The sequence below is a fragment of the Heloderma suspectum genome, chromosome 6 (assembly GCF_057233095.1).
Source record: "Heloderma suspectum isolate Gila_16-S chromosome 6, 16-S_ref, whole genome shotgun sequence".
In the NCBI taxonomy this organism is placed as follows: domain Eukaryota; kingdom Metazoa; phylum Chordata; class Lepidosauria; order Squamata; family Helodermatidae; genus Heloderma; species Heloderma suspectum.
The window spans coordinates 44,555,869-44,568,423 of record NC_139463.1 but is presented as its reverse complement, the minus strand read 5'-3'; the positions used below and the strand labels follow the sequence as shown (position 1 = coordinate 44,568,423).

The following is a 12,555-nucleotide window of genomic DNA, read 5'->3' as shown; positions in this document are numbered from 1 at the left end:
GTTCCTCCCACAGTTTCTACAGTTAGAAATGTGTGGCGTATAATGTTATATCAATTACACTGTGATCATTTTCTCATGCTAAATTGACTTTATGGGGCAATCCAGATCTAAAAATTGGTAAGAAAATATTTTTGTGTCATGCATGGACAGATAAGGAGGTTTTTACTTTGGATCAACTGGTGGGTGTTGATGGTGAGTTCTTGTTGTTTTCTATTCTGTGTGCCAAATATGACTTGTCAGCTATGGCTGCATGGCTGTACTTGCAAATGAAGCATTTGTTAGTATCTACATTTGACCAGCCACTTTTGCAGCATCAGAGCCTCCATCATTATTGGAAGCACTTATTGAGGCTAGTCTGCAAAGCGACCCACAGTCCATGTCCATAAATACTTCTTATTGATGAATAAATAGGATAGACAGGGTTTTAAGCAGGAATGGAATAGGGAATTGGATTGTCCCATTCTGCCTAATCAGTGGATTACCATTTTGGCATCTATACTTGTTGCATCTATGGATCTTAGGCTGCATCTTATTCAGCAAAACCTTTTGTTTCGTATGTGTTGGACACCGCAACATCTCTTTAATAAGGGATTGTCTAGTTCAGCTAATTGCTGGCAGTGCTATGCAGCGAATGCTTCTTTAAACATATGTTTTGACAATATCTAGTAGTTGCTTCTTTTTGAGAGGAGGTTATTATATGGATACATTTTGCACTGGAAAAGTCTTTCATGTTCAGTGATATACACACTCTTTTAAATGAGTTACTTGATTCATGAAAATTAATGAATGGTCAGCATAAATGGATTCTCTGTACCCTTTTGACAGCTAAAAGACTGATATTAGAATATTGGAAGGATAAACGCTCACCTCCTATAATGCAACAGCTTGAGGACATTACAACGCTATCAACATTTGAACAAGTGGCGTATAGACACCACCTTCAAGTGGATATTTACTTTGGATATCTGGGCTGCTTTTGTTGAAACATGTGTATAATCAGTAGCGTAGTGGCAAATTCAGAAGTGCAGGGTCCCTTCATGACAGTCACAGCAACGCCCCCTTCTAAGATTATACAACCTTGTAAGATATACAGCCTTCAACTGGGATCCAAAAACAGTGCAGCTGAGAGTAAGGCTGGGGTATTTCAATTGGATGTCTGAGAAAAAATGCAGGGGTGTTAAAATCTTTTTCACTGGCTCACTCACGAACATTTTAGGTTTTCAAAATATGATGCTCTATGGAAGCTTCACCCTCTCAGCTCAGCCCTCCTGGAGAGATCCCTTCTCATTTAAACAGCCCCCTTGCATACTCCCTTAGCGCCCCAACATTACCCATTAGCCTTCTCTAAGCTCCATTATCTTTTCCCTCCCCCAACAGAAACATCCACACATCCAGCTGGATTGAACTACACACACACACACACACACACACACACCTTTCTCTTCTCCCCCCAACTTATTTTTTTCTGTTTCCCTTCCTTCCACTGGGGTTTGTTTGCATTTGGCAATTCCGCTTAGTGTAGAAAGTATTGTTCAAGAATTAACAATGCAATCTAATGTGTGTTTATTTTGAATTAAATTTACAGAGATCTTGGGAAGGCAGCTAAGGCTGCAGTCCTAGGCACACTTACCTGGGAGCCCAATTGGCAATTGAACATAGTGGGACTGACTTCTGAGTAAACATGCATAGGATTGTGTGATAAATCCTAAAAACTGCTACAAACCAACTATGAATATTAATAATTCAGTAGCTAAAAAAGACATCATCTTGCTTCTCATTTGCACCATCCATCTGCCTCCATCTTTTTAATGATCATCAAGATGTGAAATAAACTTTTCCATAACATTTCTCCACCCCCACCCCCCACTGTAAAGCACAAAACGGCACCAATCCTAAACACACTTACTGAGGGAGCTCTGTTCTCCTTTCCTGCCCTGGGATTGTGGAAGTGGGATAGGATGCTGCTCTAGCTGGCTCTGGTGCTGGTACTAGGGTATAGTTTGGAGAACTGCCAAGAACAAATTTAAGCATCAGGAGTTTTAAGGGTGATGCAGTAATGACCCCACCACCAGCACCACCACCACCATAAACAAAACTCAGTTAAGGGTATGTAAATCAGCTTTATATGTGTTTTTAAATAAAAGGTACAAAACAATGGGAGCATATTTTCAAGAGGGGGACAAGGGTCTAGGCCATTCACATCTCCACACCCTTACTTCCTAAAGGCACATTATGTCTAAATGGTGGGAGGAAAAAAGAGAACATAATGATGATGGTGATGGTGATGGTGATTATAATAGCTTGTATAATCAAAAATTAAGTTTCAAACAGCTATGTAACTTTAGATTACAAATTAACTTTAACTTTAAATTTAGATTGTAAGCTCCTAGGGCAGAGAGACCTGACGTTTTTGCTTATGATTCTCTGAAAAGTACCACATATGTTGTAAAAACCAATGTCTGTGCATCTTCTGGAAGCAGCCGAAGACATGTTTTATTCAAACTGTCTTTTGGTGACCAGCAACAGGGAAAGATAAAGTAGATTGATTAGCATATTGTTACCAGCCCTGAGCCTTTGGGATAAAGTAGACTATACATCCAATCAATTAATTAAATAAATAATACATCAGATATGGACAACAATGTTGATGTATTTTTTTTTCTAACTCAGATAAAATAGTAACCCTATCATATGGATAGAATAAAACCTCATGGCCATGGGGCTTACTCTCCAGTATGGGGGCTTACTCTCAAGCAAGCCCAAAGCAAATATATGGAGGAAATGACTGTGTGTGTGTGTGTGTGTGTGTGTGTAGAGGGAGAACAAGAGAAAAGCTGCTTTTATTAACAAATTTATTTAAAGACCATCAGGATTGCTGGTAAAGTGCACTTTAGGACCTCACCCTCTGCTGGAACAGCCAAGAAGAAACACAGAAGACTGCAGCCTTCCCCAACCTGATGCCCTCTAGATTTGCTGGACAACAACTCCCATCAGCTCCAGGCAGCATCTTGGCTATGCTGGCTGGGAGGGAGGATGTTAGGATTTGCAGTCCAACACATCTGGAGGGTTGGGAAAGGCTGGGTGAGAGATGCGATGGAGAAATTCTGCAGCCCCTGCCCAGAGCTGTGTGGAGGCAGGCAAGGCAGGCGCTGCATCGGGGCTCCCAATATCCACATGCATGTCTCCTCAGAAGTAAGCATACAAATTTCAATGGGGTTTATTCCCAGGTATTTCTTATCATTTTAATTTAATTTTTAAAATTTCTTTTTATTTATTTTTCACTCACATAGACTTCCTCTTTCTTCCCTCTGCCCTCCCCACACCCCGACCCCACACCCCGCTGCCTTTTTTGGCTGCCACTGCCACCACTCAACAGACTGACTGGGCTGACCTATCTGAGTCTGATGTTGGCCAGCGTGTTCTCAGGCGCAGGGCTGCTGGGCTGTCATGGCCCCGCGACTGGCTGGGCTTGTTGGGGGCACGGAATTGACGATCAGGATCAGTGTCTCCAGCAAGCAACTTAGCCTGGCCTTGTTGTTGTTGTTCAGTCATTCAGTCATGTCCGACTCTTCGTGACCCCATGGACCATAGCACGCCAGGCCTTCCTGTCCTGCGCTGTCTCCCAGAGCGTGCTCAAGTTCATATTCATTGCATCGGTGATGCTATCTAGCCATCTCATCCTCTGCCGTCCCCTTCTCCTTTTGCCTTCAGTCTTTCCCAGCATCAGGGTCTTTTCCAGAGAGTTTTCTCTTCGCATTAGGTGGCCAAAATACTGGAGCTTCAGCTTCAGTATCTGTCCTTCCAATGAGCACTCAGGGTTGATTTCCTTTAGGATTGACTGATTGGACCTCCTTGCAGACCAGGGGACTTGTAAGAGTCTTCTCCAGCACCACAGTTCGAAAGCATCAATTCTTCGGCGCTCAGCCTTCCTTATAGTCCAGCTCTCACAGCCATACATTACTACTGGGAAAACCATAGCTTTGATTAGACGGACCTTTGTCGGCAAGGTGATGTCTCTGCTTCTTACTATGCTGTCTAGGTTTGCCATAGCTTTCCTCCCAAGGAGCAAGCGTCTTTTAATTTCATGGCTACAGTCACCGTCTGTGGTGATCTTGGAGCCCAAGAAAGTAAAATCGGTCACTGCTTCTATTTCTTCCCCTTCTATATGCCAGGAAGTGATGGGGCCAGATGCCATGATCTTCGTTTTTTTAATGTTGAGTTTCAAACCAGCTTTTGCACTCTCCTCTTTCACCCTCAACAAGAGGCTCTTGAGATCCTCTTCGCTTTCTGCCATTAGGGTGGTATCGTCTGCATATCAGAGGTTGTTGATAATTCTCCCAGCAATCTTAATTCCGACCTCTGGTTCATCCAACCCAGCATTTCTCATGATGTACTCTGCATATAAGTTAAATAAGCAGGGTGACAATATGCAGCCTTGTCGTACTCCTTTCCCAATTTTGAACCACTCAGTTGTTCCATGTCTGGTTCTTACTGTTGCTTCTTGACCCTCGTACAGGTTTCTCAGGAGACAGGTAAGGTGGTCTGGTACTCCCATCACTTTAAGAATTTGCCACAGTTTGTTGTGATCCACACAATCAAAGGCTTTAGTGTAGTCAATGAAGCAGAAATAGACGTTTTTCTGGAATTCTCTTGCTTTCTCCATGATGCAGCAAATGTTGGCGATTTGATCTCTAGTTCCTCTGCCTCTTCGAAACCCCGCTTGTACTTCCAGTAGTTCTCGGTTTGCATACTGCTGAAGCCTAGCTTGTAGGATTTTGAGCATCACCTTGCTGGCATGTGAAATGAGCACAATTGTGCGGTAATTTGAACACTAATTGGCGTTGCCCTTCTTTGGAATTGGAATGTAAACTGACCTTTCCAGTCTTGCGGCCATTGTTGAGCGTTCCAAATTTGTTGGCATATTGAATGCAGCACTTTAACAGCATCATCTTTTAGGATTTTAAATAGCTCGGCTGGAATACTGTCATCTCCGCTAGCTTTGTTGTTACTAATGCTTCCTAAGGCCCACTTGACTTCACTCTCGAGGATGTCCGGCTCAAGTTCAGTGACTGCACTATCATGGCTATCAGGGACATTAAGATCTTTCCTGTATAGTTCTTCTGTGTATTCTTTCCACCTCTTCTTAATCTCATCTGCTTCTGTTAGGTCCCTGCCTTCTTTGTCCTTTATCATGTCTGTCTTTGCACAAAACGTTCCCTTGAGATCTCCCATTTTCTTGAAGAGATCTCTAGTCTTTCCCATTCTGTTGTTTTCCTCGATTTCTTTGCATTGTTCATTTAAGAAGGCCTTCTTGTCTCTCCTTGCTATTCTCTGGAACTCTGCATTCAGTTGGATATATCTTCCCCTTTCTCCCTTGCTTTTCGCTTCCCTTCTTTCCTCAGCTACTTGTAAAGCCTCATCAGACAGCCACTTGGCTTTCTTGCATTTCTTTTTCTTTGGGATGGATTTCGTTGCTGCCTCCTGAACAATGTTACGGACCTCCATCCATAGTTCCTCAGGCACCCTGTCTATCAGGTCTAATCCCTGAAATCTATTCCTCACCTCCACTGTATATTCATAAGGGATATGATTTAGGTCATACCTGAATGGTTTAGTGGTTTTCCTTACATTCTTCAATTTAAGCCGAAATTTTGCAAGAAGCAGCTCATGATCTCAGCCACAGTCAGCTCCAGGTCTTGTTTTGACTGACTGTATAGAGCTTCTCCATCTTGGCTGCAAAGGACATAATCAATCTGATTTCGATATTGACCATCTGGTGATGTCCATGTGTAGAGTCGTCTCTTGTGCTGTTGGAAAAGAGCGTTTGCTATGATCAGCGTGTTCTCTTGGCAAAACTCTATTAGCCTTTGTCCTGCTTCATTTTGTACTCCAAGGCCATGCCTGCCTGTTATCCCGGTGATTTCTTGACTTCCTACTTTAGCATTCCAATCCCCTATGATGAAGAGGACATCTTTTTTTGGTGTTAGTTCTAGAAGGTGTTGTAGGTTTTCATAGAACCGATCAACCTCAGCTTCTTCGGCATCAGTGGTTGGGGCATAGACTTGAATTACTGTGATGTTGAATGGTTTGCCTTGGATTCGTACTGAGATCATTCTATCATTTTTAAGATTGTACCCCAGTACTGCTTTTCCCACTCTTTTGTTGACTATGAGTGCTACTCCATTTCTTCTAAGGGATTCTTGCCCACAATAGTAGATATGATGGTCACCTGAATTAAATTCACCCATGCCTGTCCATTTTAGTTCGCTGATTCCCAAGATGTCGATGTTCAATCTTGCCATCTCATGTTTGACCACCTCCAGCTTACCTTGATTCATTGATCTGACATTCCAGGTTCCTACATAATATTGTTCTTTACAGCATCGGACTTTCTTTTCACCACCAGACACATCCACAGCTGAGTGTCCTTTTGGCTTTGGCCCAGCTGCTTCACTCTTTCTGGCGCTACTTGGAAATTCCCTCTGCTCTTCCCCAGTAGTATATTGGACACCTTCTGACCTGAGGGGCTCATCTTCCGGCGTCATCTCTTTTAGCCTTGTGATATGTTCCATGGGGTTTTCTTGGCAAGAATACTGAAGTGGGTTGCCATTTCCTTCTCCAGTGGACCACATTTTGTCAGAACTCTCCGCCATGACCTGTCTGTCTTGGGTGGCCCTGCACAGCATAGCTTATGGCTTCACTGAGTTACGCAAGCCCCTTCGCCACAACAAGGCAGTGATCCATGAAGGGGTAGCCTGGCCTACGTGCTCCCATCCTCCCCCAAAACTGGATGGCGACGGCACAAGCGCGGCGGGCGGGCGGCTCCTCCATCTCTCCCTGTCAGAGTGAGAGGAGGCGGGCTGCAAGAGAAGGTAAATTAACCCTTTGCCAGGTGAGGCTGCCTTGCCCAGGTAGGCTCTCTGGACAGGGGAGGGAGGAATTTGCTGCTCTTCCTGTCCCATGCTTGGCCCTTCAGGAAGAGTAGCTACTGCAATAGCAGCAACCGCTCTAGGGCTCTTCCAGCTGCCTGCCCTGCTCCACAAGCAAACCAGGGCTGCAGCGCCCCCCCCCCCGCTCCTGCTGCTGCAGCCCTGAATGGGTGGGAAAATCCTGGTGTTGCAGGATGACGAGGGCAGCCCCAGGCACACAGGCACGGAGCAGGGATGGGCAGCAGGGTGGGAAAAGTGTGGCGGCTGCTCAGGGGGTGGAAGGCAGAGAAGCTGAGGGCTGAGGAGGAGGAGGGGGGCACCGAGAGGAGGCTGCAGAGCTCCCCCAGGCTCCCCCTCTCGCCCCCTTTGTCTGGCCAGCTCTGTGAGGTAAATGAGAGGCAGCCGCCAGGTGCCCGCACTCCCTTCCTCTGCTCCCTCCTCCTCCCACAGCGGACTGCGACCCCGCTGGGAGCTGGCTGCAATAAAAGTGCAGGAGCGAAGCCCCGGCGTGACCTGCCAGCACTACACCACTGTGTATAATTGCTAGAGAGTTGTATTTTCATATATATGCATTTCATACGTATTCAATGCATTGGTCATATACAAATTCATGTATGTATATTTTTAATGAATTTAAAAATGTGGACTTGGCCCAAATTTCCTTTTCTCTTTTTAGAAGGTGGAGGATGAGGAAGAGGAGGAAGTCGACTGGTGGAGCAAGTACTATGTGACGATGGGGGACCTGGCAAAGAGCGGAAATTACCTGGAGAGGGGCTTCGATAGTGTGAAGGTGCGTGTATTAGAAGGATGGGAGAACCCAAGCCAGAATGCAGGGTTGGAGCTGCTTGTTTTCTCAGCAAATGCCCATTCCCAGAATCGCAGGGGCGAGGGAGGTATTGCCCTAGAGAAGCAGTGGGAAGGCGATCTGCTTATGCCCTCCTGTTCCCACAGATTTCTTCCCTGCAAATGACTCCCCTTCCCAAGGCTTACTTCTGGTGTTCGAGCCCAGCTGAGAGGAAATGTTATTAAAACCTGCCTCTGGGAGTTGGGGGAAATGTATCTGAAGAGAAGAATTGGTGGGTGGGGGATAGGTCAAGCACACCCTTTCCACCCACCAGTTTCTCCACTGTAGGTGCCCTCTACACCTCCTCTGTGCCTCTTCTGTAACGTGGAGTTGCTTCCTCAGGTGTGGGCCTGAGGCTGGCTGCTGAGATGGCCAGTGATGTCCACAAGGCCATGGTTCCTAGGGAGCAGTGGCTACAGCGCTGAGCATGCGTTTAAGCTGTGGGGAGCACAGCCAGTGTGCTAAGCTAAAGTCTCTGCTGCCTGCTCCTAGGTCTATAACTGTGAGCTGGAGGAAGTGCCGGAATTTCATGGCTTCCAGGATTTCTGCCAGACCTTTCGGCTGTACCGAGGACGAGTGAAAGATGACGACCCCGTGGTGGGGGGTGAATTCAAGGTGAGAGTTGGCTGAAGTGTCTTTGTTTTCTCTTCAGCTACAAAACACCATACTGGAGACTACTTCAGAAACCTACTTCAGCCACTGGTGCAGTTAGGACTGGGCCTTGGGGCCAATGTCCTGGGCCCCCAAGCCCCAGGGCCCCCAAGTGACCACCCAGAGAGCCGCAGGTGATGAGGGCAGCAGAAGCAAACCCCGCTTTGTTTGGTGTGCTATGATTTAAGTGAGTTTAAAATGTAAAACTGCACATGCACAGATATTTTTTTTCAATCTCAGTTGGAAAAGAGTTTTGTTGTTCTAAAATATCTGGAATGTAGAAGCAGTTGGAAAACATGGAATGGGGGTGGCGGGAGGGGGCTTGGAAAGAGCAATCTTAATTGCATGCTTCACAACTGAAATGAGAAACATGGCCATCTAAAGAGGAGGACTTAAAAGACCATTATGTCCAGAGCCTATAATGACGCGACTGCACCACTGACTTCAGCTCTTCTTCAGAAGTGTATTCAATAATTCTGTGGAAATCTGGGTTTCCATCCATTACTTCATTCACTTGACTTGCAAAGGTTTCTTATTTCTTGCAAGGCTTCTATGTCTTCAACATCTTCATAAGAAGCAGGAATTCAGCAGGGGCAGATCACGGCATCTTCAAGCCAGGAGAAAGTGTCACCTGCTGGTTTTTCTGCTCATCATGTGCAGTTGTGTAAAAGCACAGGAGCCTTCCCAGAAAAAAAGTTGGCAACTCTCACAGGGCGCCTAAATAAAACTGCCTTGCTTTGCAGGGCCTTTTCCGGATCTATCCACTGCCAGAAGACCCCAACGTCCCACCCCCTCCACGCCAATTCCAGGAGCTTCCTGAAAATGTCTCGCAGGCATGTCTGGTCCGGGTTTACATCATTCGGGCCTTTAACCTCCAGCCAAAGGACAGAAATGGCCTGGTAACAGCAATAGCATTCCTTTACTTGCCTGTGATTATAGTTTTGTTCTCCGCATCTCCCTGCAGGATAGGAAGTTCCTTTACAGATTAGGGATGTTGGAGAAATCCCATTGGGGGATGGAGTTTGATGAATTTTCCTAGACTTGGCCACCTGGACTTCATTTCAGTTCCCAGTGTGGCACCTGACTCGATCTGTAGTGAGTTCGGTCAGTTCATAGATTTTCCAGGAATTTGCACTTGGGTGGGGGGGAGGTTCTTCAGTTTGCTCAAATTTCTGAGCAATTTGCACAAATTACAGTCAAATTCATGCAAATCACACAAACTATGGCTGAATTTGGGTAATTTGTGCAAATTTGACCTCTATTTGTGCAAATTGCTGAGAAATTTGTGCAAATTGCAGAACCTTCCCCCAAAATGCACAAAACGTTTCCAGCATCCGGGGAACATCCTGCAGCTTGGCTCACAGACACAAAGCGAGTTGTGCATGCCTTGGAACTCTGTCGAGCCAAAAAAGAACCAGATTTACTAGCATCAGACATCCATTTTATAGAGTCAGCTCTTTGACTGGAAGATTTAGACTAAAGAAGACAAATGTCATGCTTGTGTAGCTGCAAAGCATCCTCGCTGTTTTCTGGACAAATGTACCTTTCATTTTGTTGTATATATTGATTGATTGATGAAGAATCCAATAGAAAGACAATCAAATTCATTACACACAAACACACATACAAATTGGCATCCTTTTCTAATTATGTCAAAACCAACATTTTATCCAATCTAATATAACCACAATTATTCCAACACAGCAGAAGTGCAGAACCTCAGGCCTGGGGGTCAAATCCATCCCTCCAGAGTTCTCAGAAAGCCACGCCCCCTTCTCCTGGCCCTACCCCCCCCCCACACACAGATCTTTTGGTGGTGTCCTGGCTTTTGCACAGTTTCCCCCCATTCTTAAAGGTTGAAATGCCTCTCCTAAGCCTTAGTGACTGGCAGTAAGAGCTTTAAGCTAAAATTGGGGGGGGGGGGTGACTCCACACCTGTTGCACTTAGCCCTTCCCACCATTGGAATGTGGCCCCCAAGAGCTTCAGAACGGAACTCGGCCCTTGGGCTGAACATGGTTCTGTAGCCCCCTGTAATTCAGGATAAAAGTATCCCATTTATCTGCAGTATTAATTGTATGCCAATTTCCCACTCTTCTTGAATTCAGTCAGCTTATCCATTTCCGCTATGTCCAAACACTTAATCAGGCCTCTGCATATTGAAGGAGACCCAGCAATCATGAAATATCTAGCCTATAGAATTTAAGCACCAATTAACACATTCATAATCGACCATCCCTATATATAAAGCAGGGGTGCCCAGTGCAGTGCCCACAGGGCCAGGCTGCGCCCACAATGCCAGGCTGGGGTGCCTGCCAAGCTATTTTCACTCCCTATTCCTCGTAGGCTTGGATAGGGAACTAAAAAGCTGCCCTGCCAAAAAACGGCTGGAAGGGGTTGAAGTCCACCCCCCACCAAGGACCCTGGGGGCAACAGTATCCTTGGTTCAGGTGGGCCTCCCCACTACCCTAGTCAATATTTGGCAGGGGAGCTTTTTTGCTCCCTATGCAAGCCTAAGGAGCAATTCCAGAGAGAGAGAAGCCAGAATGAGTAGCGTGCGCACGCGCGTGCACACACACGAGGGGGCACTCCTAACATTTTTGTGATTGTCGCCCCCACCCCATCCCTATACAGTACACAATTTGTGGTGGTAGTGAGGGCACTTTTTCAAAATGGCAAATGTGCTCAGAGGCCCAAAATGGTCGGGGACCCCTGATATAGGCAATGTCAAAATCGATAACATGAAACGATACTAATAGAGGGGATAAGCTTTAATTCCTACCCACAACCTGAGAGATAATACCCAAGATTTGTTGCCAATAATTTTGTGGAAACTGACAGTTCTACCACATATGACAGAGATTTCCAGCCGTCTAAACCTATTTACTGAATATATCCGATTTAATTGCGCTGGTACCATCGAAAAAGCCACTTATACTGTATTTCTCTGAGAGTGAGACGAAAGGAGGTTAATTTATAGACTGAATTATGCTTGAGCATTTGCTTTCTGTGAGTACCACCCCCAAGTCTCTCTCCCACAATGGCTTCAAGTTACGCTTCTGCATAAGCAGGCAAAAAAAAGAACTGCATAAATGCACCTTTTTTCACTCCCAGGTAGAGCTCTGAAAAAAAAAAGCTATTCCAAGTTTGAAACAGGGTTCGCTTTGAACCAAAAAACAGTCAGCTATGGAACATGCTGACAGCACTCAAAATGTCATTGGCACACCTTTCTCATCCTCACCCCTGTTATTGAAGCACTTACAACTATATATCCAATTTTGTTAATAAGGTGAAAGATGAATGTATAAATGTACATTTGCTACTCATTGGAGGCTGGCGGCTCCGATGTCAGCGGGGCAGTGAATCCATTCCAGGTTTTAGTCAGAACCAGTCAGAAAGGAGCTATCCAAGGTGCACCTTACATAGCTCCTTTAGAGTTCTGACTGAAACCTGGAGCGGATTCACTGCCCCACTGACATCGGAGCCACCAGCCTCCACTGTTGCTACTTTAAAAATGATTTTAAGACTCAGGGGTAGAGATCAAACATTTAGCTGAACCAGCATCTGACCTGCCGCTCTGTCATGAGTGAAGCACCCACCATGCTTGCTCTTTCAATGCTAGGCTTCCTGTCATCCTTATAACACTTTTTAAAAATAAGTCTTGTTTCATCATAAAGATTAACAGATTTATTGAGCATTAAAAATGCAGCATTTAATTTGTTAGAATTAAAGTGGCAAAATATTCACTTATGGTTTGAGTTGCAACAGGCTAGCGTGGCTCCCGCTCTGGACTTCATAATGTCCGTCTCTTTACAAATATGTTTGCAAAGATGGAGGAGAGGGACCTGAAGGTCTGTACAGCCCTTTTTTACAGGCCTCTCCATCACCATCCTGCCCGTTCCCCTGCCTGCAGTGCATGTGGACCGAGCCTTATAGGGGTGGGGGCAAGTAGCAATGTTCTGCTAATGTCCTGCACTGGACTGTATCCCATTGCAGTGTGACCCCTACATCAGGATCAAGCTAGGGAAGAAAAAGGCTGGGGAGAGAGACGACTATATTCCCAACACCCTGGAACCTGTCTATGGGAGGTAGGTCCGGCACGTTGGTCTCCAGGATCCTCTACCTGTCAGGCC

The 12,555-nt window shown here is 45.6% G+C and overlaps 1 protein-coding gene across 1 annotated transcript in view; it reads left to right on the top strand.

Annotated features, from left to right (window-relative positions):
* Nucleotides 1–12,555, top strand: part of FER1L5 (fer-1 like family member 5) — a 110,728-nt gene that overhangs the window by 72,617 nt on the left and 25,556 nt on the right. Inside the window, exons 40-43 of the mRNA XM_084807257.1 lie at nucleotides 7,606–7,719; nucleotides 8,266–8,388; nucleotides 9,168–9,323; nucleotides 12,419–12,510. Of these exons, the coding sequence (XP_084663383.1) occupies nucleotides 7,606–7,719; nucleotides 8,266–8,388; nucleotides 9,168–9,323; nucleotides 12,419–12,510 (485 nt within the window). The remainder of the gene's footprint in view (nucleotides 1–7,605; nucleotides 7,720–8,265; nucleotides 8,389–9,167; nucleotides 9,324–12,418; nucleotides 12,511–12,555) is intronic.